General features: G+C 54.2%; 2 protein-coding genes across 4 annotated transcripts in view; one reads left to right on the top strand and one right to left on the bottom strand.

Annotated features, from left to right (window-relative positions):
* The window catches only part of NSUN7 (NOP2/Sun RNA methyltransferase family member 7), a 30,916-nt gene extending 26,019 nt beyond the window's left edge, over positions 1–4,897 (top strand). The window contains exons 10-11 of the mRNA XM_012766087.3: positions 997–1,120; positions 1,618–4,897. Of these exons, the coding sequence (XP_012621541.1) occupies positions 997–1,120; positions 1,618–2,253 (760 nt within the window). The 3' untranslated portion in view covers positions 2,254–4,897. The remainder of the gene's footprint in view (positions 1–996; positions 1,121–1,617) is intronic.
* A 1,174-nt stretch (positions 4,898–6,071) lies between these two features.
* APBB2 (amyloid beta precursor protein binding family B member 2) overlaps positions 6,072–26,434 on the bottom strand; it is a 233,284-nt gene continuing 212,921 nt past the window's right edge. For 2 of the 3 annotated variants that reach the window (XM_012766080.3, XM_012766083.3), the window contains 6 exons: positions 21,042–21,156; positions 16,939–17,026; positions 15,838–15,921; positions 14,268–14,383; positions 13,468–13,647; positions 6,072–8,898 (listed from right to left, as the gene is read on the bottom strand). In XM_012766080.3, coding sequence (XP_012621534.1) covers positions 8,731–8,898; positions 13,468–13,647; positions 14,268–14,383; positions 15,838–15,921; positions 16,939–17,026; positions 21,042–21,156 — 751 coding nt within the window. In that variant the 3' untranslated portion in view covers positions 6,072–8,730. Of the gene's footprint in view, positions 8,899–13,467; positions 13,648–14,267; positions 14,384–15,837; positions 15,922–16,938; positions 17,027–21,041; positions 21,157–21,469; positions 21,492–26,434 lie in introns of those variants that run through there. The other variant, XM_012766085.3, reaches the window with a different exon arrangement.

The following is a 26,434-nucleotide window of genomic DNA, read 5'->3' as shown; positions in this document are numbered from 1 at the left end:
CTCATTTGTGAACTTGTTTTATCTGCAAAAATCCTGTTTGCCATGTGTGTCAGTTTCTTGGGCTGCTGAAACAAATTGCCCCAAACTTGGTGGCTCATAATAACAAAAACTTATTGTATCAGTTCTGGAGGCCAGAAGTCCTAAATCGAGTTGTTGGCAGCCTTGGTTCCTTTTGGAGCCTGTATTTCATCCATGCTCTCTCCTAGCTTCTGGTAGTTGCTGGTAATCCTTGGTATTCTTTGGCTTATAGGTGCATTACATGGAAAAAATTATTAATAAAAGATTTCCTGATATTTTAATTCATGTAAAATGATCTTAAACACTTTGACTTATTAAATATAATTTATTCTAAAAGCATGGACATAGAATCATTTATTCATGAATAAATTACTTACTAATGAGAAATTAAATATGAAAACCAAAATTTTATTTTAAACATATTGTGATTAGAGATGTTTATATTTCTGATACCAGGTCTTTTCTTTCTTGAATGCTATATAACTCATCCATGTGTACTCAAAAAGTGACTGGGAAGAATAATGTGGTTAAAATGTAGGCTATACTTTTATATTGTAATTGTGCAAAAAGTAACCAGAAGGAAGTCATACCTTTTGTATTTTGATAATGTGTGGGGAAATATAAGAAATTTTGGATTATAACTTTGTGCTTACTATAATACTGTTTTGATAATGGAAGCTTTTTGTTAATATTAGTGACTTTTCTTAGTTTGTTAAAAGTTTGTTATTCTTGATATAGTTATTTAAAGATGGAGAACTTGGGAAATATAATAAATTATGAGCTAATATGAAATATTAGAGGTTTTAACTCTTTTAGATTTTGGGAAAGATTTTTTTAGCATTTTGTTCTTATTTGGAATTTCGATTTAAATGATTGGTAAAACATAAAATAGAAGAAAATTTAGCTGCAATTTGTTTTCTTCCTCTCTTGGCCAAGCAGCCATTCTAATTACTAAATGTTTGTTTGTGTCTGCTGCAGACTTAGTCCTCCCGTCCTTCCGCTGTGCTCCCCAAAGGAAATACACTTGTCTACGGATAAGTTTTTCAGAATGGAGCCATCCGAAATTACCAACTGTTGTTTTCTTTCTATTTTAACAAGGGAGGTAAGGAAACAAAAACACCAATCCATGTCATACGTTGGAATTAAGGAACAACAAGGTCTCATAAGAGGAACCTGGGAACTCTGAACGTGGTGTAATGAGGTGCTTCTATTTCATAAATAGCAAAAGGGCAGGAAAAAGAATTATTGCTGTGTGGCAAATAATGTCTATTCTTTACACTTCTCCTGAGTGTTTCTCTTTTGCCTGCCCTTCACCCCCACCTCTCCAAGCACTCTGTCAACATTTAGTACATACTCCCTCGTATATAAGAAATAAACCATGTAATCCTTTTTTTCTATCAGGTTCATAAGTAAGGAAGTTTAAAAAAAGTCATCTGTTGAGGTTTATGAGATATATTAGGGGCTAAAGCCTAAAAATAATTTTTATTTCTTTTGGTATAATAAAGATACTCTTTATTTTTACTGAAATGCTGACAAATATTTGCAATATATACAATAATAGCAAACTCCCACATTTAGTAACTGTTTCTCTAATTGTAGCGGGACCCATCTGAGACAGTCTCTGTGAAAGATGTTTTGGCCCGAGCTGCAGCCAAGGGTCTACTGGATGGGGTTGAATTGGGTAAATCATCAAAACGGGAGAAGAAGAAGAAAAAATCAAAAACATCATTGGCAAAATCTTCCGGTACTGAGAGTACTAGCATTCAAATGAAAATTGCTGAGTTCCTTAATCGAGAAACTAAAGCCAGTGCTAATCAAGCTGAAACATTAACAAAATCACCTCCTCCCCAGAAAAAAACTGTTCAAGTTGGGGTTTCCCCACAGATCAGAAAACTCAACAAGCCCACCCCCAATTCTTCAGTGCCTGGGTTTACAAAGAACAGTGGTTCCTCCAGACCATACGAGCGGCAGACAAACTTCACAAGACCTCGGCCAGAAGACAGAATGATTCCTCTGAAGCCCATTGAGATTGTTTTGCCTCCAGTAACGATGCCATTTTCGAGTTCTGAAGGGCTCAGATCTCATATACCAACTTCACAATTTTACTGTCGTTGGGTTGGACCCAGGACTCTGGTGACCAGCAGCCTTCCCACACCATCACTGTCCAGAAAAGGGGAAAAGCCTAAAGAAAACTCACCTTCCTCCCTACCCAGGCGTCCTCGACCATTGCTTTGACTGTCCTGAATTTTTTTTACAGGAGCCAAGAGCAGTTGATTTTATGTTCAAAATCTGGTATTTCTCAGAAGGTTACACATCCCTACACAAGATACTCATCTTTTTGGTTACTTAGTATCTTCTAAATGTGGTATTACTTTCAGAGAATTAAGACAAGTGAGAAACAATAAAGTAGGGGATTAAGCAACGCAGAATTCGGAGATTTCAATAGCTCAGTGCTGATCTGTTTTAGAATGTCCAGTGTAGACTCAGTGTCAGCTGTTAGAACTTGTCTCACTTGTGTTAACTTTCAGTCTGGACTTGGAGCTGCGACAGTTCTCCTGAAGGGAGAGGCTGCCTGCTCACAGCAGGCTCCTTCTCAGACTTGCGTGGCAGTCGGGAAGCGTCGATGTGGACCAGGTACTGGCTGCCTCCTGCCAGCTCAGGACTGCTCTTTGGTATCCAGGCAGTTGTAGTTTAACTTTTTCAATCACGATCGAAGTTGATTTTTTTCTTAAATACCAAAATATTCTTTGAACAGGGCATGGCAAGAGTTTTTGTCATGTGACTGAGGTTGCGCATGAATAAGCACAGAAAGTTCCGAAGTGCCAGATGTATGTAGCTCAGGTGTATAGTTACAGAGTGAAGTGTTTCTCGTTGGAAGAGCTCCAGGATCCTGAGCCGATTGAACACAATCATATTTACCCCCTTCCTACCACTTATGCAAAACACTATTGTAAAAAAACGACTGTGAGCAAATTTCCATCTAAATACTAATAATTCTAAGGAAGAGGCAAAACTGTTGAATGTAAGTCATATCTATTGTTGAAGAAACTCATAAAAATTTCTGATTCTATTCAAAGATTAGGTAATACAGCAAAATGTACATGTCATTTCAAATGGCACACAGTAATCAAACTTTGGTAAATCATTTCTGATGCACAATTAAAATATATTATAGCACTATGTTAATTATAGTAAATGTCGATTCATCTTGAATGTGTTATCAATTGCCTACCAAGAATTGGTATGTTTATCATTTCTAGGTCTACTAATTTTCTTCATTATGGCAATAGAAATCGACATTAGAATAAGATACAACTATACATCTTATTGTTTAAAAGAGTTCATAGACACATTCATAAAGTTTGAATTTAAAGTTTTATTTTCGGAATTCATTTGTGTAGAAGTGTTATATAAATTCCTAAACGCTCAATTCAAGTGGCATGATTTTTAGTAGAATATTATCCTCTATAAGATAACTAGGTCTATTTCAACTCTAATATTCTATTTTTTTATTTTCTTTCTTGAGGTGAGGCTAAAAAAAGAATGTTGAATTTCATTTTAGTAGTAATAATTTTTCTTTTACTATTTAACATTTATCAATAAAATGTGTCAGTGAAGAAAGGAAATAAGACTTTTTATACTTGAACCAAGCTTTAATTTTAAATCCCAAAAGAATGCCTCACATGTTAATTATTACTCTTAAAAAGTACAGAAATGTTTTAAATGCTTATTTTACTAATTTCAAAAATCAAAAATTATATATATCTCTTTAAACTATTATGTGGTCTGTTCTCTTATTCTCACTCAAATTTCTATCTGGCTTGGCTATGCCGTGCCTCTAGGAGGGCAGTGCAGCTTTACTTACCATCAGTGAGTAAAGAGCTGGTATCTTCTATCCTTTCCCTGCCCGCTCCCCAGGCTAAAAAGCATTCCACTGTCCTGAAGTACCACGTCTGAGATTTTTTATGTAAGTGTGTTTTCTGTGGATAAGTTAACTCTCCCTGTTATGAAATAGTTTAGGATATTTTTCTAATTTTTGTAGCAGTATGTGCTTGATGTCACAATTCGTAGCCACTTATTTTCAGTAGCTCCTCACATGCATCTGGGCACTAAATTATTTTTCTCTTTAGAAGTATATGGAGATTCTGAATAAAACCATTAAATAAGCCTGTGGTTTTCTTCTTTGAGAATCTTCTAAGGACAGGATCAATTATTTAAATACTTTGGTAGAATAAAAAGGGAAAAATACTTTGGATAAAAGCAGTGTAAGAGAATTTTAGTGGAGCAGAATATTGATTACATTGACTTTTTTGTTTGGCATTTTATGTTCTTAAACATCTTGGAGAAAAGTACTACAAAATCTAAAATAATGAAATTACTTGTATTTAGATACTCCAGTAGCAAACTCATATTTTTATCTGAAATCATTTACCACTGTATAATGCCGGAAACCAAAATGAAATTTTGTCTTTAAGAATTACCGCCTTTAACAGAGTAAAAGAGATCAACCACTGGGGAAGTACAAGATGAACAAAAAGTGGGGACATACTTTAATTTCTATTTATCTTCTTTCATATGCCTGTTAAATAAAACCAGATTCAACTCATTTTCCTAGTTACCTTTCATTTTGGATTTAGTCCCTGCATGTCTCTATTCTTTTCTTAAAGTCAAGTTCTCAAAGGAAGTGAAAGATAGACTTCTTTTTGCTGAAACATCATCTTAGACTGCTTACAAAAGACTTGAATGACTAAATAAAGCTTCTGTGTCCAGAATGCCAACTGTCCTTCTTAATCACAAAATAAGGACAGGGTAATTACTCAAAACTTAGTGACTTCCTACTTCTTACCAGGCAGAAATTCGCAATAACTAATTAAATCAGAATCCTCCATTACTAAAATGATTGCTAAAGTCTGAGGTGAGAATAATGTAAAAATGATTAGTGAAGAGACACTAAATTTATGTTTCTGTTCCTTGTATATATGACTAAGATGCCAGATAAATGAGCCAAACATTTTATGCAGCTAAATTTATTCTCACAACAAATTACATTTAGATATGTAAAGTGGTGAACAGTAAAAGGGGCAAAAAGGAAAACAAATCATTCTTCCAGGATAAACAAGCTGCTCTGGATGCCAGGGAATGCTCTCATCCATACAGTGTGAGCAGGTACCTTTGCCCTGAAGCTGAAATAAATTAAACTTCTCTTTATTGGCTGTATAACACACGTTAGATGTGTATTAGGTTAAGCCTGGCCAATGAGAGAGCTAATGGTTTTATTAAATTGTGCTAATATCAGGGAAACGTTTTTCATGTTATGGATGAAATCTTGAACTTGTGTGCAATGCCTATGAAATGAGTGTGCCGTACAAGAGGAGGATGAAAGTTTCGTGGCTTCTAGGAAATGGCCTTGTGTAGATTAGTTTTATAAGTGTCCGTCCAAAAATCATAAAGTGGAATTTAAAAAAGTAGCAGTGCCACAGTTTACCACCGAAAATGTATTTTAATGGAAATGGGTCTAATGTCCCTTTCGTGCAATACGACAGACAAAAAACAATGGTCCTAATTTGCTATGAGTGACCTTATATCAGGTGGAAACAAAGGGCATGTGGACATGTGTATGTCTCTTAGGTGAAAGCACACATGTGGTGAAGGATATAAAAAGGAAGCACCAAGCAGTGCTTTAGTCTGCAAAGCAAAGTTTTGGCCACAGGCATGTTGGCTGTTCCCCTGATGCTGCCAAGGAGCAGATATGTGAGGTGGCAAGTCTGTCTATCTAGCTGCTTTTAAAAAATAAAAGGACCTTTAAGCATTATGCCCTTTCTTCTACATATTCCAATAGAAATGTGACTATAAATCATTACAAAACCACCTTAGGCAATATATAGTTCACTGAGATTACTTAGGCCTGGATACACTGTGAGATGATATCCAGTAAAGATAATACATTAACACAATAATGCAGTATATTTCAGTAAAAATAGAATAAATAAAATAAAAATATTTTAAGCTGTATTTCAAAGGCTAATTAAAAATATGATAAGACACACAAGGCATTGTGAACATGGCTGCCTGTTTACCAAATCACACATATAAAGAATGCATAGATAACTGAAGTGCTGCCAAGATAGCAGGTCAAACACGGGCATTGTTTCACAGACAGATACACACATACTCTCATACATACTTTTTGGCCATGGCAGAAAGTGTCTGAACATACTGTTTAACATAATTAACTTTACAAAATCAGTTTGCATTTAGTATGCAAAGCCATTTTCAAAACAAAGTATCTGCAGTAAAGTTTTCAATATGTAAAGGCTATCATTCATCTTAATGCATCCTATAATTGCATATATAAATCAGTTTGCTACTTAAAGCTAGCTCAGGATTCTTGATCCTGAAAACAAACAAACATATGCCTTAAAAAATGAACAGTGGGTTCTGGTAGAGATTTCCAATATAAAAGTGGACTGCTTGTTTAGAATTTTGAAGTTTATCACACTAAGATGCTTAACTGTAGAGATCAAATGAACAATCATCGTAACTGAATTTTGAACAGCTTTTCAAAGGGCATAGTAAGGATTTTCATAATGCCACAATTTATTATGATGGGCACTTGGTTACTTCAGATAGAATAGTATATCAACTGGTAAAACGTATAATGCATTTCTAAAGCAGCAAATGATTTCAGCCCACCCCCCTGAGCTCTGAGACGGAATGGCAGGTAGAAGGCCGCCCACTCTTTCCGTCATGGTCTACAGTGCTAAGCACCACGAGTTACGAATATCTCTGGGTAATGTCATCTCTGGAAAAATCTCATAGACTGAACGGGCTATCTACCACTGAATGCAGAATCTTGTCCTCTACAATACAATCGAGGCACACTGCAGGAAAACAGTCCTGGACGGAGAGAGGGCAATGGTTTAATTGTTAATGCCACTGCATAAGTAATTTGGACATAGTTCCCCCACTTATCTAGGGGATTCTAAGACTGCCCGGCAGTGTTTCCCTGCCTGCTGTTCTCTGCTATGCCCAGAGTCATTCTGGAAAGGCTCTTCCTGACAGCTGTGCGGCATCATCGGCAGAATCAGAGCCGGGGGCTGGGAGACATGGCCCTAGGCCGGTTCTCCCGTTAACTTTGGTGAGATCTTAGGCCGGCTGAGTTAGCCTCTTGGTACTCTCTGTTTTTATTTCCCAAGTGTTTGTTCCTTCTCTACCTGATAAGGCTCAAATGTGATAAAAACGTGGAAACCATTCTGACAAGTCCATAGCAGAGTATAAACAAAGTGTTGCTTTTATAATTGGATGTTGTAAATGTTAATTTTGACATTAAAAATAAAGACTAATATTAAGTTAAATCTCCTTACTTCCTTTTAAAACATCATCATCAAGAGTCTAAATTTGTATGTCTTCACAGTTTTTCATTTACATAAAATGCAGGAAAATGCTATTTTTGGGATACTTGTTCAATAGTCCATTATCCCTATGTATATTTTGCTCTGATATGAAATCTTTAAGTCTTTAAAGTAAAATGGAAAAGATATAAATTTTAAAATTTATATAGTTAAGTCCAACAAATTCTAACATTAAATACATAAATTCAAGACAGGTTCAACTTAATGCAATTTGTTGCCATGGACAATACATGATTGGACAGACAGCTTTCTGGGCAAAAAGCACTGGAGTAAGATCGAGCTAGATGCAGGATTCTAGCAGAATGTTTTTTTCTAGCATGTAAACTAATAAAAATAACATGGTGATAAAGATCTAAAATAATCGTGTATGACAGAAATATAAATGACATTTTCTTAACTTCAAATTGCATATTGGCTAATTATCAAACTAAGGATGAAAGGTTTATGAGTAATATTCCATTTTAATGTTTATATAGAGAATGGCCATAGTGAACTATAATTCTCTAGCTGTACTGTACAATATAAGGCAGAAGTTTGAAATAAGTCCTACCCAAAATGCATTATGATATTGTTAATCTCCTTTTTTAAAATAATGAGTCTGAAAACCATCTAAAAAGAAAGGCTAGTTTTTGTTCAATTTTAATTCCTGAAATTTAGTTTTCATCAATTTTAAAGTTTCATTTTTTTCCAATATCCCACAAACAGCTGTAGACATGAAATGGTTCCATGTGTCAGAGAGCTCGTCAAGGAATGCTGCCAGTTGGTTTCTATACTGATGCCAACAGACAACATGTTCAATTTTATGAAAAACTGAAACAAAAACTCGCCATCCTATTTTAATAGCAGTTCAATGGTATCTGCTACGCAGTGTCTATTCCAATGTTGAAAACAGGGCAAAGTGCTGTAGAACCTAAAGGTTGCCCGTGACAGATGCAGTAAAGACGACAGTGACACTAACTCAGGCATCGCTCACTCCCAGGATGCAGTGGCAGTTCCCTAGGAGGGATGTGGCCACATTCTTCCCTGTGTGTGTGAAGTTAAGTGATGTTCGCAATATTTACAAGAAAAAGACCTTCCACTGCTCATGGTGTAACTTACAGCAAAAAAAATTACTCATGCTTCTTTTCGTATCACATGATGGTGGCAAGACGAGAACATGCTTGTCTAACACTGTCTGGTTACGGATAAATTTCTCTGAAGACAAAGCATCAGCAACAACGGAAGGTCAGACACCAGCTCGTTTTCTGTAGTGTAGCCTTAGAGTGTCCAGGTAACTGCCAGAGTCCTTCCCCACGTGCGGCTACGGTGCTTCTGTGAGGGGGCGTTTCTGTTTCAAAGTGTCAATGAGGGATAAGACCCCTCGCTTTACATTGGTTGTGACTCTTCTGGTCACTGAGTCTGCTGGTGGTGGAGGTGGCCGGACTTTCTGCGAAGGAGGCCTGGCTACCAAGCACTTCTGGTACCGTAACTGAAATAAAGCAGAACGTCTTAAAGTCAGTAATAATGTATTATTTCTTCTTCTTTAACATGACTTTTAAGTCATCACCAATACGTTGATTCCTCAAAGTTAATCCAGTTCCTGAACATAAATCCAGGAGTTAATTGTTTTCTTAGTGTGATTGTTTTAAATTCTCCCAAGGGATCATCAGGCCCGACAAAGGTGCTTTGACATCTGCCACCCTTTCCTGCCATCCATTTCCACCCTCTGCTTGTTCCCTGTGTTGAGAGCTACAATTAGTGCACCTCACGCACCAGTAAGGAGCCAGTGACACCAAAGAGGACGGGGGGGGGGGGGGGCGTAGGTTTCTCGTCAGAGATGCACGTCTTTTCACCGAGAGACAGCGTGGTAGAAAGGGCGCAGACTGAGTCTAAGCTCTGCCACTCTGAATCCCAGCGCAAGTGACTAAATCTCTCTGAGCTTGAACTTCAACTATAGAATGGCTGAAGAATGGAGACTGTTACAGAGGGTGTTACGATTAAGCAAGGAAAATGTGAGATGCCTAAAATAGACCCAGCAATGCAGAGGCGTCCATAAATGTTTGCTCCCTTCCCTATTTCCTGCTTCAGTAAAAAAGGAGGATACATTAAGATTAAAGGATACATTTTTATAGATAAGTCTAAGTCCTAATGGATTAAAGAGAAATCCATTAGTATTGGCACCATGGACAATTTTCTATCCTTCAGAAATATAACAACGTTGTTCATTTGCTTTTGTATTAGTGAAAACACAAGTAATTCTTTAAAATTAGATACAAAGTTAAAATTTATAAAATGCTTTTATTCAATCCAAGCACTTTAAAATACAGTTGACCCTTGAACAACACGGCTTTGAATTGCACGGGGTCCATCTGCGTATACGCAGACATTTGCCAACCAAACTCAAATTGAAAATACAGTATTCATGGGATTCGAAATCTGAGTATATGGAGAGCCAACTTTTCACATGCAGGGCCAACTGTAGGACCTGAGTGTGCATGGATTTTGGTATACAAAGGGGTCCTGAAAACAATCCCCTGTACATACCGAGGGAGGACTGTACTACCATGGCTGATTTTTAAAAATCAACTTAGTTAATAATAGGTTCCTTAGTCCAGTAATGGAACAGGCTGATATCTCCCTAAGAAGCATCAAATATCTACAGCAAGACATCTAGGGGAAGCATGTATCACTTCTATCATACCCTGTAGGCCACAAAAGTAGTCCCTTTCAACTCAGTCATATGAAAACGACGACATTACATGTCTCCTGTGCGAAAGGCATCTTGCTAGGTCTGTGTTACAACCGAAACCACACACGTCTAAAGCATGGGCTCATACATGGGCGGGGCTGGCGACACGGGCCACTGGACCTGGAAGTTCACAGAGTGGTGATGTAGATCCAGTGTGACTCACAACTGCACCTGAGGAATTTCATAAAGGATCCCTCTCTGTCCTGTCCTAAATGTCACCAAAATGCTTCAGCTGGGCCTGTACCACAGGTAGAGGTATATATCAGCCGTAAAAGATCCAGCTAATATATACCTTTTTAAATAATATATCTTTTTAAAATTAAAGCTGTTTATATTAGCTGTAAAATATACCTAAAAGTTAAGTAGATTCAAAAGAATGTGTTAATGCCACAGGTGTTTCGGATGGTATAAATTCACAGACATTTCAGATGGAGAACCAGGCAGATTTGAATCGAGAAGCCGCTGAGTCAGAAAGCTGGATTTGGAGGGAGTGGGAGTAAGCTGCTTGATTTTATCGGTGCTCATCTGCACTGGTTCAGCTGGCTGCACTGATGCGATGAAAACAAGAAGCAATGAGTGAAAGTTTTTTCCAAGAGGGAAAATGAGTCTGAGAATCAGAGAACAAACTGTAACCAAGTGATAAAGCTAATTATTTTTCATTGTCATTTAAAATGTATAATTAAGGCCAAAAGCCATTCGTTTTATGACTAAAACCATCTGTTATGATCCGTTTCAATTTCATGAAATACCTAAAGAGTTGTCATCCACTTTTGCCTGACTGAAATCTCCCATTTTCTATTTTCTTCACCCCCTTCCTCCCATCTGGACTCCCTACACCCGGCCAGTCTGCTCACCTGGGCTGCCCTCTGCCCAGCCCTGGCCCAGCCCTGGCCCTCCTGCCGGTGCTCCAAGTCAGCAGCCTGGCCCGCCAGACCGGAGGGGAAGTTAGACTCGGAGCAGAGGACTGTGGGGGCCGGGTCCAGACAGCAGGTGTCCAGGCCGGGTCTCCCCTTGCCTGTCTTCCTCCTTCCTGCTCCATTCAAAGAGGAAAGGTCAGCTGGCTCTTTTCCTGTTCCTCACCTTTGCCTTTTGCTCCCCCCCCCCGCCCCCCGCCCCTTTACCTGGCAATGCACTGTGCGTGGCAGGGGTGGGGACAGAACCCCTCCAGCTTCCTTTCCCTGAGCTCCGCCACCCTGCGGCCTGTGTCAGGGGAAGGGCTCTCTGACCTCCACCCAAGGGCCGGCGTGGCCTCCCCTCGACCTCCCCCCTGCGCCGCCTGAGCAGCCCCACCGCACCAACCTCATGGGCTTGTTCCCTCAGCTGCAAAACGTGCAGGTCAAAAAAAAAAAAAAAAGAAAGAAAGACAAAAAGTAGCTTGGTGTGGTTGCAAAGATCGCTTGAGCCCGGGAGTTGGAGTCCAGCCTGGGCAACATAGTGAGACCCCGTCTCTAATAAAACCAACAACAATGTGCAGGTCTCCTTGGTCCTGAAACCAACCAACCCCCCAGTGTTGCCCTTCTCACTGCCACACCTTGCGAGCTGTGCACTTTCAGACCCTCCACTCCTTCCTGCCGGATCCTTCTCAATCCCGCCGTCTCTCACTTTCACTTACGGCACCTCCCACGCCCTGTGATAACTGTGGTTTAGCGTCTCCCCGCGCATCTGGGCTGCTGGGCTCTGCCGCCACTAGGGCCTGGGGCCGCCACTCACGCGGATCGTCTGTGCTAGAGCCTTTCAGTGCCGGCACCGCAGGTGCTACAGGACACAGGCCGAGTGGGCCACGAGGTCGGCTCCTTTGTCTCAGATCACACCCGTGGCGGCAGCGTCCTGGCTCTGTCACCCGCGGACCTGGGGCTGGACCCGGGCTGTGCCCATTCTCTGAGTCTCTGTGTTCTCATAAGTGAAACAGAACTAACAACAACCTGACATAGTTGCTGTAAGGACTGAGTTGATAGATATAAAAAGTATATAAGAACAATTCATTTAAAGCAACTATTTGAGGCTGGGCGTGATAGCTCACGACTGTATTCCTAGCACTCTGGGAGGCCGAGGTGGGCAGATTGCTCAAGGTCAGGAGTTCGAGACCAGCCTGAGCAAGAGCGAGACCCTGTCTCTACTAAAAATAGAAAGAAATTAATCAGCCAACTAAAAATATATAGAGAAAAAATGAGCCGGGCGTGGTGGTGCATGCCTGTAGTCCCAGCTACTGGGGAGGCTGAGGCAAGAGGATTGCTTGAGCCCAGGAATTTGAGGTTGCTGTGAGCTAGGCTGACGCCACGGCACTCTAGCCCAGCAACAGAGTGAGACTCAGCCTCAAAAAATAAATAAATAAAACAACTGTTTGAAATAAAGACTTCAATATATTTCTCTTCATTTTTAAAGCACTAACTTGAATCCAAACAGCACCAACTCATGCATGAGTGAGTTCATCATGCACTGAAATTATTTTGGGACATGGTTTTGAAGATCATCCTCCCCCGTGACTGGGGCCTCTGTCCAGCCTGCCACCCTCAGGGCCCGGCCACGCGAGATGGATCTGCTCATCGCAGCTGAGTCTGCCCACGGAACAAGGGGTACAGAGGAAAGCACTGCTCTGCAAACCACATTTTCATCTACACGGGCGATTCTGCTCTGACCTGCGGCGCGCTAACCAGGAGCACAGGCGGGAGCGCTAAGGAGGAGCAGAGTGCCAACCAGGAGCAGGAGCGCTTGGCTCGCCCTGCTGCATGCTAAGGAGGGGCAGAGGCGGGAGCGCGCGGCTCGCTCTAGGGCGCGCTAATGAGGAGCAGAGGCGGGAGCGCTTGGCTAGCCTGCTGCGTGCTAAGGAGGAGCAGAGCGCCAACGAAGAGAGGGGCGGGAGCCCTGCTGTGCGCTAACCAGGAGCAGAGGCGGGAGCCCGCGGCTCGCCCTGCTGCGCGCTAAGGAGGAGCAGAGGAGGGAGCGCGCGGCTCGCCCTGCTGTGCGCTAACCAGGAGCACAGGCGGGAGCGCGCGGCTCGCCCTGCTGTGCGCTAACCAGGAGCACAGGCGGGAGCGCGCGGCTCGCCCTGCTGTGCGCTAACCAGGAGCAGAGGCGGGAGCGCGCGGCTCGCCCTGCTGTGCGCTAACCACCAGGAGCAGAGGAGGGAGCGCGCGGCTCGCCCTGCTGTGCGCTAACCAGGAGCAGAGGAGGGAGCACTTGGCTCGCCCTGCTGCGCGCTAAGGAGGAGCAGAGGCGGGAGCGCGCGGCTCGCCCTGCTGCGCGCTAAGGAGGAGCAGAGCGCTAACCAGGAGCAGACGCGGGAGCGCGGCGGATCTCCGGGCCACTCACCATGCAGGCGGCCTGCACCGCCTCGGACACGTTGCCGGCGTTGGGCTCGCACCAGAACACGTGGCACTCGAAGCGCTGGCTCCCGGTGTCCATGATGAAGGCGAACGTGTGCACGTCCTTCCCGACACCCATGAAGGACAGGAACCGCACGCGGCACTCCACCAAGACCTCCTCTTCTTTCTGCAAGAGACGGCGGTCAGCACCTGCCAGAACCCTCACAGCGTTTCCAGACCTTAGACAACCAGGGAATCGCGTTTGCAGCAGCGGCATTAGGAACTGGGACTAAAAACAGGCGGCCAGACTGGATTCTTACAGGGCCTGTGCTTTGTGGAAAGGCGCAACTTTGCCCAAATATGGGGGGGGGGGCGCTGTCACTGCCCTGGAGTCTCAGCCTGGCAGGTCCCTCTCACTCCGCGCACCCGGCTGCTGGCAGGCAGACCCGGCACTTGCCCTGAGCGCCGGCTGTGCCGGACCACACGGCCCGGAGGATGCTGGCGCCCGGAGAGGGGCCGGCCAGGAAACCCACCGCCTAGGGAGCCACGCCGGCCCACACGGCCAGCTCCAGCAAAGGGCCCGGTCTCTGGGCACGCGAGGAAGGCAGCGCGGAAGCGCCAGGTGGGCGCCCAGTCCAGGAGAGCAGGCGCACACACGGACCACACCCCAAGGGCAGCCCTTCTGCCAGGGCAGTGGCCGCTGCGACCACAGCAGGGCAGGTGCCAGGGCCAGCCGTGGCGGCGTTCCCGGCGCACAGCAGGCTGCGCATCCGCCGCGGCCCAGACGCTGCCCTCGGCCCTTCTCACCTTCTCGCCGATGACGGTCACAGTCGCGTCCGCCACGTTCATGTCCACTGACGGCCAGTGCTCCCTGTCGGACGCCGTCATGAGGCTTTCTATGGCGCTGTTCAGGGTGTCCATTCCTGCGGACCGAAAGCATGACTGAAAACACCCTAACACCGTCCATCTCCCTCAAGTGCAGGCCCCGTCACCCCGTCACAGCTACACCCAGACTGGCCTTTTTTTTGGAGCCCCAGGAGACAAGAAACTTCATTCTCATGTTTGTCCAAAAGAAAAGAAACACCAGCTTTTCCAACAGAAACAGAGGTCCCCGAGAGCCTCCAGGGCCGGTGTGGGCCCTGCTGTCGGAGCAGGCCGTGCCCTCCGGCCTCTGCCTGCCTGTCCCAGCCCTGCCCGGCTCCGGGGAGACAGGGAGGAGCCATGGCAGGGCGTGAGCCCCACACGGTTTCCCGGGGTTGGGGGTGGGCTAACGCCTCGTTTGAATACCATTTGCATATAATTCAAGCATGTAAACCGCACAGCCCAGTGGTTTTCAGTATATTCCCAGAGTGCAACCATCACCTTAATCAATTTTGGGACATTTTTATCACCCTGCAAAGAAACCCTGTGCCTGGCGGGAGTTGCCTTCCATTTCTCCCAAGCTCCCCAGCCCCAGGCGGCCACTTCCTGCTTTCTGTCTCTGGAGATGTGCCTGTTCTGGACACCTCGTATGAATGGATTCATAGTCTATGGTCTCTTGGGACTGACTTCTTTCACTTAGCACAATGTTTTCGAGGCTCATCTATGCTGTAGCATGTTCCAGTACTTTATTCCCTTTTATTGCCAAATAAAATTCCATTATATGGAACCATTGCGCTTTATTTATCCAACTGTCAGCTGATGGGCACTGGGTTATTTCCACTTTTGGACTATCCCGAAGGCTGCTGCTGTGTACATCTGTGCACGAGTTCTGTGTGCACAGATGTTTTCATTTCTCTCAGGCACGCGCCTGCAGGTGGGACTGCCGCTCAGAGGGGGCTAGTTCCACCTCCCGAAGAGCTGCCGGTGGTTTCGAGAGGCAGCTGCACGGTCTCACCCTCCCGCCGGCTGTGCAGGAGGCCCTTCCCGGGCCCAGCCTCCTTTCACAGCCCAGCGATGTCCTTCTGCTGCTGGGATGTGCGCTGGAGTCTGTGTGTGCCACGGCTGGTCCCATGAAGGGAAAGCCTGAGGTCCCTCCACCCCTGCTCCCAGCCCACCCGGTGACAAGGAGAGAAACGGTGTCCTGGCCCCAGGGAGGGAGGCCGGGCTGGAGAACGCAGAGCCCTGCCCCGCCCCGGGTGGACGTCTCTGCACTGTAGGAATGAGAAAGACAGCCTGCTTGTTAGGGCCCTGTGTTCTGGGGATCACGTGTCGAGGCGGCTCAGCCTGTCCTCTCACTTTGAAGGGGACTTTCACATCCTCTGGCTGGTGACAGAGCAAGGACGTGACTCAAGACAAGGCAAGAGTAGAGCAGCAGCCCTCACCCCGTCAGAGGGCAGACGCCTCCCACGAGCTCCCAAACACGCGCAAAGCGGACAGACAGGAGTGTCCCACGTACCGACCGGCTTGTCCACAGGCAGCATGCCCAGGTACTGCACGTGGAACTTCTGGACCAGCTCCGTCTTTGGTGTTGGAAAGTCTACTACAGGGAACAAGAGCAACACATCTTTCTCAGCGGTTCCAACACACGTAAAACAGCCGTCACTCTGTCCCGTCTGGAACGCTCCCATCCCACCTGTGCCACAGTGTCCTGTTTCTGGGTGTCACCGTGGCGACTCGCATGAGAACAGCATCCCTCACTGCAGGCAGTGGGCACTGTCAGCCAAAACCCCGTCCCACTGTCAGCCCATGGCAGGAAGTGATAGCTACCTGCCAAAGCTGCCACTGTCTCTTTATGTGTGCTGAGGAGCAGTTTGTTTTTCTTTGTTTTGAGACAGAGTCTCACTCTGTTGCCCAGGCTAGAGTGAGTGCCGTGGCGTCAGCCTCGCTCACAGCAACCTCCAACTCCTGGGCTCAAGTGATCCTCCTGCCTCAGCCTCCCGAGTAGCTGGGACTATAGGCATGCGCCACCACGCCCAGCTAATTTTGTCTATATATATTTTTAGTTGGTCAATTAATTTCTTTCTATTTTTTTTAGTAGAGACGGGGTCTTGCTCAGGCTGGTTTCAAACTCCTGACCTGGAGCGTTCCGCCCGCCTGGGCCTCCCAGAGTGCTAGGATTATAGATGTGAGGCACCGCGCCCAGCTAAGGAGCAGCTTTTGATGTATTGTTTATTAGGTCTGCTGATGCCCAGAGACAATGTAATCACAAAGGGTACAATCAGAGACTCAGGAAAAATAACTAAAGAGTCTCCAAAAAGAATCAGCCCACATATTTTTAACCTAGCCAGTCCTTACCCTGGGCTGCATGTGAACTGTGAAACCACCAAAGCCAATACTCTACAATCCCATCCAGCAGCAAGGGAGCTCCTCCCGGCCCTTCGAGCCTAACCCTGGCGAGAGAAAATCAACCCTGCGCCGCTGCAGGGCCCGCAGTGCAGCTCGAGACCCATCGGCTGAGTGGAGCACACCTTTGTAAGGCGACCCGAGACACCAGGGGCCACCTGAGACCCCTGGCTGTTGGGAAGGACTGAGGCGCGACGGGGAGGGCCCGCACTACCTTGCAGCGGGACGTCCAGGGCCGCGCCGGTCCTCTCCTGCAAGGAGCTGCAGGCCAGGGCTTTGGCGTTCTTCCGCTCGGCCATAATCTAGAGGGAGGAAAGGGCGCTGGTTCGTGTCACGGGCCTTGCCGTCTCCGCCATCCCAGCCCAGAAAGTGTCTGAGCCGACTTCACCCAGTGCTCGAGCTGCCGCCCGGTGTGTCGGGCTCGTTTTCCCGGGACAGGGAGGACGGTGACTCCTCAGAGCGTCTCCTGGTGGGCTGGAGTGCACCTGTTCCACGCCAGGTCCCGCCATGCGGCAGACAGCCCGACGCACAGCCCTCGGCCACCCGCGGGCCTGGCGTGCCGGCCGGTGGGGCCAGAGGGGCAGCGCAGCGGCGCCCCAGTGGCCCTGGGTGCCCGGGCCTTCCCGTCGGGGCATGGGGTGGCCCACCAGGGCCCAGACCCTGTCGGGCTTGGGGACAGAGTACGCGGGTCAGGTCGCCCCGGCCACCCCCAGCCGTGTCCCACGAGGGCCCAGACCCTGTCGGGCTTGGGGACAGAGCACGCGGGTCGGGTCGCCCCGGCCACTCCCAGCCGTGTCCCGCGAGGGCCCAGACCCTGTCGGGCTTGGGGACAGAGTACGCGGGTCGGGTCGCCCCGGCCACTCCCAGCCGTGTCCCGCGAGGGCCCAGACCCTGTCGGGCTTGGGGACAGAGCACGCGGGTCGGGTCGCCCCGGCCACTCCCAGCCGTGTCCCGGCAAGCATGGGACCGCGGAGTGACGGCAGCGTCCCCGTCAGAGGGCGGAGCTGGGGTGGGGAGCGCACGCCACGCGCCAGACCGCGCGGGGTGACAGCAGCGTCCCCGTCAGAGGGCGGAGCTGGGGTGATGAGCGCACGCCACGCGCCAGACCGCGCGGGGTGACAGCAGCGTCCCCGTCAGAGGGCGGAGCTGGGGTGATGAGCGCACGCCACGCGCCAGACCGCGGGGTGACGGCAGCGTCCCCATCAGAGGACGGAGCTGGGGTGGCGAGTGAAGGCCACGCGCTCAGACCGCGGGGGTGACGGCAGCGTCCCCGTCAGAGGGCGGAGCTGGGGTGATGAGCGCACGCCATGCGCTCAGACCGCGCGTGTGACGGCAGCGTCCCCATCAGAGGGCGGAGCTGGGGTGGCTAGCACACGCCACGCGCTCAGACCACGCGGGGTGACGACAGCGTCCCCATCAGAGGACGGAGCTGGGGTGGCGAGCGCACGCCACGCGGTCAGACCGCAGGGTGACGGCAGCGTCCCCATCAGAGGACAGAGCTGGGGTGGCGAGTGCAGGCCACGCGCTCAGACCGCGGGGGTGACGGCAGCGTCCCGGTCAGAGGTCGGAGCTGGGGTGGCGAGCGCATGCCACGCGCTCAGCAGGCCCAGGCGCTCAGAAACGCCTGCTGCCGCCGCCGTGGTTATTCTCAAACTGCTCCAAACTGGCTCTTGTCTGCCGGGGACGCCGACGTCTGCTCTACTCAGGAGCCACCACTCCGCGCTCCTGTTCCCGGCCAGCGACGGGACGCCGCGGGCTGGGGGACTGGAAGCAGCTCACCCGGTAGTGACCCCAAAGGGAGCTCGAACATTTATTCCCATGCTAAGCGTTCCCCATTCCAGGTGGAACCAAAGCCATTTCCGCCCCAGACCTGGCGTGTGTCTGGCACACATGGGACTCAGTTGTATTTGCTGCGTGTGAGAAGGACAGAACCTGGCCTGTGTCTGGCACACACGGGACTCAGTTGTATATTTGCTGCATGTGTGAGAAGGACGGAACCTGGCCTGTGTCTGGCACACACGGGACTCAGTTGTATTTGCTGTGTGTGAGAAGGACAGAACCTGGCGTGTGTCCGGCACACATGGGACTCAGTTTTACTTGCTGCGTGTGTGAGGAGGAGGGAACCTGGAGTGTGTCTGGCACACACGGGACACAGTTGTACTTGCTGTGTGTGTGAGAAGGACGGAACCTGGCGTGTGTCCGGCACACACGGGACTCAGTTGTATTTGCTGCGTGTGTGAGAAGGACGGAACCTGGCGTGTGTCTGGCACACACGGGACACAGTTGTACTTGCTGTGTGTGTGAGAAGGACAGAACCTGGCGTGTGTCCGGCACACATGGGACTCAGTTGTGCTTGCTGCGTGTGTGAGAAGGACGGAACCTGGCGTGTGTCCCGCACACACAGGACTCAGTTGTATTTGCTGCGTGTGTGAGGAGGAGGGAACCTGGCGTGTGTCTGGCACACACGGGACACAGTTGTACTTGCTGCGTGTGTGAGAAGGACGGAACCTGGCGTGTGTCCGGCACACATGGGACTCAGTTGTACTTGCTGCGTGTGTGAGAAGGACAGAACCTGGCATGTGTCTGGCACACATGGGACTCAGTTGTACTTGCTGCGTGTGTGAGGAGGAGGGAACCTGGCGTGTGTCTGGCACACACGGGACTCAGTTGTACTTGCTGCATGTGTGAGAAGGACAGAACCTGGCGTGTGTCCGGCACACATGGGACTCAGTTGTGCTTGGTGCATGTGTGAGAAGGACAGAACCTGGCGTGTGTCTGGCACACACGGGACTCAGTTGTACTTGCTGCATGTGTGAGAAGGACAGACCCCGTGTGTACAGCCCACGCTGCAGATGGCACAGCCACGCCCCGTCCCCTGTCTGGCAAGAGCCACCCTGGCGACCCCGAGACCGGCACCCACGCCGCTGTCCCTGCCGGGGGTCGGAGCGGCAGTGGGGCTCGTCGGTCTGGCCAGCCCAGCAGGGTGCGGGAGGGAGGCAGGCTGCGAAGGGCTGGCCCGCAAGGGGAAACGGGAGAAGCTCTCTGGCACGGCGTGTCTCACATCCCACCCAGCAGGGACCTGTGGGTGCCATGGAGGAAGGTTCCGGACCAACACGAGGAAGAACCCTGACACAAGAGCGCCCGGTAACGCAGCGGCGGTGGGCGCGCCCGTCGGACGGAGGTGTCAGCGTGCGGGGCGCAGGCGCTGGGCCTTCTGATCGCGCTCTGACCTGCGACCCTGCTCAGGAAGCGGGACCCTCGCCAGCACTAGGCAGCGGCCGCAGCCCAGCCTCTCGGCCGCAGGGAGGCGCGGCGAGCTGCCGCGTGTCCTCTCGTGCGCGCGACCGGCGGCCTGCGTCTCCAGCACCCCAGATGGCCTCCTGCCACCCCCATTCCTGGACGGCGCTCCGCCAGACCGGCCACTCCTGGAAAGCGCGTGCTGACTGCTTTCCCGGTTCTCCACGAGCTCACCTGCCGGCGCGCTGCCCACCGGTGACCGCGTCCGTGCCCCAGACGGGCAGGGTGCGCGCCGCCTCGCATTGCCACAGACGCTGCTCAGCGCCACCTGGCCCGCGCGGCACGGGCACTTCAGGGACGCCCTGAGCCCGCCTGCCCTCCCTGCGCCCGCGAGCAGCTCGCTGCGCCGGCCTCCTGTCCTCCACGTCTCCACCTCGCGCGGCCAGGAGAGAGGGTGCCCGCCCGTCCTCCTTGCGCCCGCGAGCAGCTCGCTGCGCCGCCCTCCTGTCCTCCATGTCTCCACCTCGCGCGGCCAGGAGAGAGGGTGCCCACCTGCCCTCCCTGCGCCCGCGAGCAGCTCGCTGCGCCGCCCTCCTGTCCTCTATCTCGCGCGGCCAGGAGACAGGGTGCCCGTCTGTCCTCCCTGCGCCCGAGAGGGGCTCCTCCTGTCCTCCACGTCTCCACCTCGCGCGGCCAGGAGAGAGGGTGCCCGCGCGCCCTCCCTGCGCCCGCGAGCAGCTCGCTGCGCCGCCCTCCTATCCTCCATGTCTCCACCTCGCGCGGCCAGGAGAAGAGGGTGCCCGCCTGCCCTCCCTGCGCCCGCGAGTGGCTCGCTGTGCGCCCTCCTGTCCTCCACGTCTCTACCTCCCGAGGCCAGGAGAGAGGGTGCTCGCCTGCCCCCCCTGCGCCCGCGAGTGGCTCGCTGCGCGCCCTCCTGTCCTCCACGTCTCCACCTCCCGAGGCCAGGACAGAGGGTGCCCACCTGCCCTCCCTGCGCCCGCGAGGGGCTCCTCCTGTCCTCCACGTCTCCACCTCGCGCGGCCAGGAGAGAGGGTGCCCGCGCGCCCTGACCCGCCTTACCTTGGAACAGATTTCGTGGAGGCTCGTGGCGATGGCTTTGGCTGGTGTGTCACATCGAAATACATGACATTTCAAAATTCTCGTGTCTTTGTCTCTTGCCACATAAGCAAAATCCCTGCGCAAACAGAACGGATCAGCCCGTTACAAAGAGGAACTGTTTAGCAGCACGTGCTCTAGCTATGAACGCTGCTGAGCTAGCAGCCAGCGTGTCCGCGGTAAAAAGTAAACGCAACGAGTAAAAGGGAAGATTAAATCTCAACGGCTACCTAAAATAGGGCACAGTTTTACGGATATTAGAAATGCATTTCTGAGTAAAATGACCACAATGCTCTCCAAAACTGCTCTGCTGAGCTCTGAGAATCACTGACAACTGGCAGTGGAAACGGAATTTCACAGACGTCTCCCCGAGTGCGGGAACAGACACTGACCGCACGGCTGTGAAACAGGCGGAGGAGCACGGTGCATTCGTGAAACGAAGAGCAGCCAACCACGGGCTTGGGCGTGCACATGCGCAGACGGCATGCCGGGCCACGCGGGCCGAGGGCGCGGACGGGCAGTGCGGGGCTGGAACCGGGGGCCGGTGCCGGAACCGGCACGGGAGCCGAAGCTGCGGGCGGCGCTGCATCTCAGCGTGTGCCCTAACGGAAACGGCTGCCGACGGGGACGCTGCTCGGCGTCCACAGAACCAAGCGATGCAGCGAAGTCCCTCACCGCTATCTTTAGAGGACAGAGGTTCACAGACAAAACTGTTTATATTAAAAAAAAGCCGAGCTGTACGCGGCCGGGAGGGGTCAGTGACTCGCGTGTGCGAGCCGGGCCGGGCCGCGTGGACGCCGGCGGACGATCACCGAGACCGCTTCTCTCGGTGCGAGAGCCGCGCTCCGCTCAGGGACGGTGGCGGGCCCTTCCCCAGACAGCCTGGCGTCCTCCGAGGCAAATGGCCGACGTGCAGGCCCGGCCTGAAGAGACGGGGGCGCGGTGCGGGAGACGGGGAGACAGGCGGCTGGCGGGACGCCGCCCACCCCGCTCGCCGCGCCTCGGCGGGCGCCTCAGTCGGTGGTCAGGCGCCGCTCCCTGCGCCGCCACGGGCACGCTAACCCGGCCTGTCCACACCGGCCGCAAGCCCTGCCCTCGTGTCCCAGCTCAGCGGGCAGCCTCCTGCTAGAACCAGACCCCCGCCGCACCCTCCGCACGCGGTCCCCGCGTCCGCCCGAGTTTACCGCCCGGAAATTTCCAGAACCCACCAGCCCTCCCGGCGTCCTTCGCAGTTCTAGCATCCCTGCCTCTGCTCAGGCCGCCTCCGCCCCAGCCTTGGTCGGGACGCAGCTGAGCGGGTGAGAGCCAGGCAGGCCCGCACGCCACCCCGCACGCGCCGCCCCGGCTCCACGCAGGGCCCCCTACGGCCCCCCACCGCCTTCCCCCGCACGCCGCCCCGGCCCCCCTGCACGAGCCGCCCCGCACACCGCCCGCACCGCCCCGGCTCCACGCAGGGCCCCCTACGGCCCCCCACCGCCTTCCCCCCCACGCCGCCCCGGCCCCCCTGCACGAGCCGCCCCGCACACCGCCCGCACCGCCCCGGCTCCACACAGGGTCCCTCTACAGGTCCCCCACCCCCTCCCCCCCACGCCTTTCCCATCCCCCCGCACGCTGCCCCGGCCCCCCACGCCCCCATCTCCCCACACGCGCCGCCCCGGCCCCCCAGAGCCCCTGCCCTCCCCCCGGCCCCCCACGCCCCCTGGCCCCCCACGCCCCCTGCCCTCCCCCCGGCACCCCCACGCCCCCTGCCCTCCCCCCCGCACCCCCACGCCCCCTGCCCTCCCCCCCGCACCCCCACGCCCCCTGGCCCCCCCTGGACCCCCACGCCCCCTGCCCTCCCCCCCGCACCCCCATGTCCCCTGGCCCCCCCTGGACCCCCACGCCCCCTGCCCTCCCCCCCGCACCCCCACGCCCCCATCCCCCCCGTGTCTGGACGTGTCTCCCCACGACGCCTCGAAGCTCTGCCAAGACCGTGCGCCTCACTCATGGCAGCGCCGGGCCCAGGCCTGGCTGTGACAGCCACCGCCGAAGGCTGGCGGCCACGTGCACCTCCTCCCTTCCGGAGCACGGCCCTGGGCGCGCCCCGCTTCCCGCCGCAGAGCCGGCTCTCGCCCGAGCGGTTCCGGGGCCGAGGGCCGGGGCGGGGCGCTGGGCCCGGCTCCCAGCGGGGAGCACGACTTGCTCCTGAGGCCTCAACCCTACCCAGCCGCGACCACGACCGAGGGAGCACGCGACTCAGAGAAGGAACAAAAGGGCGCCTCACTGCTGGAGCGCGCGCTCGGGGGACGCCTTGTTTCCGGCCTTGCTGCCTCTGGCGACCGTCCTCCCCGCCGCACGCGACTCCTCTCCCCTGAGCGTCCGCCCTACCGACACACCGCCGGGCGGCGCACGCGACTCCTCTCCCCTGAGCGTCCGTCCTCCCGACAGACCGCCGGGCGGCGCACGCGACTCCTCTCCCCTGAGCGTCCGTCCTCCTGACAGACCGCCGGGCGGCGCACGCGACTCCTCTCCCCTGAGCGTCCGCCCTCCCGACAGACCGCCGGGCGGCGCACGCGACTCCTCTCCCCTGAGCGTCCGTCCTCCCGACACACCGCCGGGCGGCGCACGCGACTCCTCTCCCCTGAGCGTCCGCCCTCCCGACAGACCGCCGGGCGCCGCACGCGACTCCTCTCCCCTGAGCGTCCGTCCTCCTGACAGACCGCTGGGCGCCGCACGCGACTCCTCTCCCCTGAGCGTCCGCCTTCCCGACAGACCGCCGGGCGCCGCACGCGACTCCTCTCCCCTGAGCGTCCGTCCTCCTGACAGACCGCTGGGCGGCGCACGCGACTCCTCTCCCCTGAGCGTCCGCCCTACCGACAGACCGCCGGGCGCCGCACGCGACTCCTCTCCCCTGAGCGTCCGTCCTCCCGACACACCGCCGGGTGCCGCACGCGACTCCTCTCCCCTGAGCGTCCGTCCTCCCGACACACCGCCGGGCGGCGCACGCGACTCCTCTCCCCTGAGCGTCCGTCCTCCTGACAGACCGCTGGGCGGCGCACGCGACTCCTCTCCCCTGAGCGTCCGCCCTCCCGACAGACCGCCGGGCGGCGCACGCGACTCCTCTCCCCTGAGCGTCCGTCCTCCTGACAGACCGCTGGGCGGCGCACGCGACTCCTCTCCCCTGAGCGTCCGCCCTACCGACAGACCGCCGGGCGCCGCACGCGACTCCTCTCCCCTGAGCGTCCGTCCTCCCGACACACCGCCGGGTGCCGCACGCGACTCCTCTCCCCTGAGCGTCCGTCCTCCCGACACACCGCCGGGCGGCGCACGCGACTCCTCTCCCCTGAGCGTCCGTCCTCCTGACAGACCGCTGGGCGGCGCACGCGACTCCTCTCCCCTGAGCGTCCGCCCTCCCGACAGACCGCCGGGCGGCGCACGCGACTCCTCTCCCCTGAGCGTCCGTCCTCCTGACAGACCGCCGGGCGGCGCACGCGACTCCTCTCCCCTGAGCGTCCGTCCTCCTGACACACCGCCGGGCGGCGCGCAGCCCCGCCGCACGCGACTCCTCTCCCCTGAGCGTCCGCCCGGCGGCCGCTGGGCCGAGGCCTGATCTCTCCGCAGCCCCCACGGCCGCCGTGCGAAGCCAAGCCTCGGCCTGGGTTCTAAGAGCTGCGCAGCCTGGCGCCCCGGCTTTCCCGCCCTGCTCCTCCGCCTTCCCGCCCTGCTCCGCCGAGGCGCCCTCCCTGCTCCAGGAGGGGCGAGTCTCCCGGTGCCCGCCGCTGGGCGTCGCCCTTGCCCGGTGCCCGCCGCCGCCCGGAGCACACGGGCCACTCCCGCCCGCACGCCGGCTCTGAGGCAGCCCGGCCCGGGACGCCCGGCGTTTGATCTCCGCCCAGGTCGAAAGGGCCGCCGCGCCCAGCGCTGTGGCTCCGGTCCCGGCTGCGCCCGCCCTCCAGGCAGCCGGAGGACGACTACCGGGCTCAGACGGCCCAAGTTCAAGTTCGTCCCTGGGCCCACTTAGCTGTGTAGCCCTGGCCGTGGCATTTACGCTCACGCTTGAGAGAAACGGTTGCAAACACGACTATAAGGTCGCTGTCTGGCTCTGGCGTTCTCCGGGATCCGCGCCTCCTCGTCCCCAGGCGTGACTTTTAAACGATTATTATTGATCTTCATTTTCTTCTGGCTCTGAGGTGATTAACGCCTTAAGGGCAGCCGTCTGGAACGTCCCCTCCCAAAGGAGAGGCTCGGCAGCCTCGGGCTTTCCGGAGGGACCCCCGGTTTCGAGCCCTTGCCTGTTCCCTCCAGGTGCAGACGGCTGGGACACCCGCGGCCACCACAGCGACGGCGGGACGCCACGGCCAACCCTCCGGGCTTCCGTTTGCTTCCCAGGACGAAACGCGCTCTCCGTCGGGTCTCGGTTCTCTCCGCGCCGCCCTCTGAAAGCGCACCGCGCGGGGCTCCAGGAGGCGCGGGGTCCCGGCCGAGCGGACGAGCGGGCCAGGGCTCCAGGAGGCGCGGGTTCCGGCCGAGCAGACGAGCGGGCCAGGGCTCCAGGAGGCGCGGGTCCCGGCCGAGCAGACGAGCGGGCCAGGGCTCCAGGAGGCGCGGGTCCCGGCCGAGCGGACGGAGCGGGCCAGGGCTCCAGGAGGCGCGGGTCCCGGCCGAGCGGACGGAGCGGGCCAGGGCTCCAGGAGGCGCGGGGTCCCGGCCGAGCGGACAGAGCGGGCCAGGGCTCCAGGAGGCGCGGGTCCCGGCCGAGCGGACGGAGCGGGCCAGGGCTCCAGGAGGCGCGGGGTCCCGGCCGAGGGGACGGAGCGGGCCAGGGCTCCAGGAGGCGCGGGTCCCGGCCGAGCGGACGGAGCGGGCCAGGGCTCCAGGAGGCGCGGGTTCCGGCCGAGCGGACCGAGCGGGCCAGGGCTCCAGGAGGCGCGGGGTCCCGGCCGAGCGGACGGAGCGGGCCAGGGCTCCAGGAGGCGCGGGGTCCCGGCCGAGCGGACAGAGCGGGCCAGGGCTCCGAGCGCGGGGTCCCGGCCGAGCGGACAGAGCGGGCCAGGGCTCCAGGAGGCGCGGGTCCCGGCCGAGCTGACAGAGCGGGCCAGGGCTCCGAGCGCGGGGTTCCGGCCGAGCGGACAGAGCGGGCCAGGGCTCCGAGCGCGGGGTTCTGGCCGAGCGGACAGAGAGGGCCAGGGCTCCGAGCGCGGGGTTCCGGCCGAGCGGACGGAGCGGGCCAGGGCTCCAGGAGGCGCGGGTCCCGGCCGAGCGGACGGAGCGGGCCAGGGCTCCAGGAGGCGCGGGTCCCGGCCGAGCGGACGGAGAGGGCCAGGGCTCCAGGAGGCGCGGGGTCCCGGCCGAGCGGACGGAGAGGGCCAGGGCTCCAG

This window comes from Microcebus murinus, chromosome 26 (genome assembly GCF_040939455.1).
Source record: "Microcebus murinus isolate Inina chromosome 26, M.murinus_Inina_mat1.0, whole genome shotgun sequence".
In the NCBI taxonomy this organism is placed as follows: domain Eukaryota; kingdom Metazoa; phylum Chordata; class Mammalia; order Primates; family Cheirogaleidae; genus Microcebus; species Microcebus murinus.
This window is presented reverse-complemented; position numbering and strand designations above follow the sequence as displayed.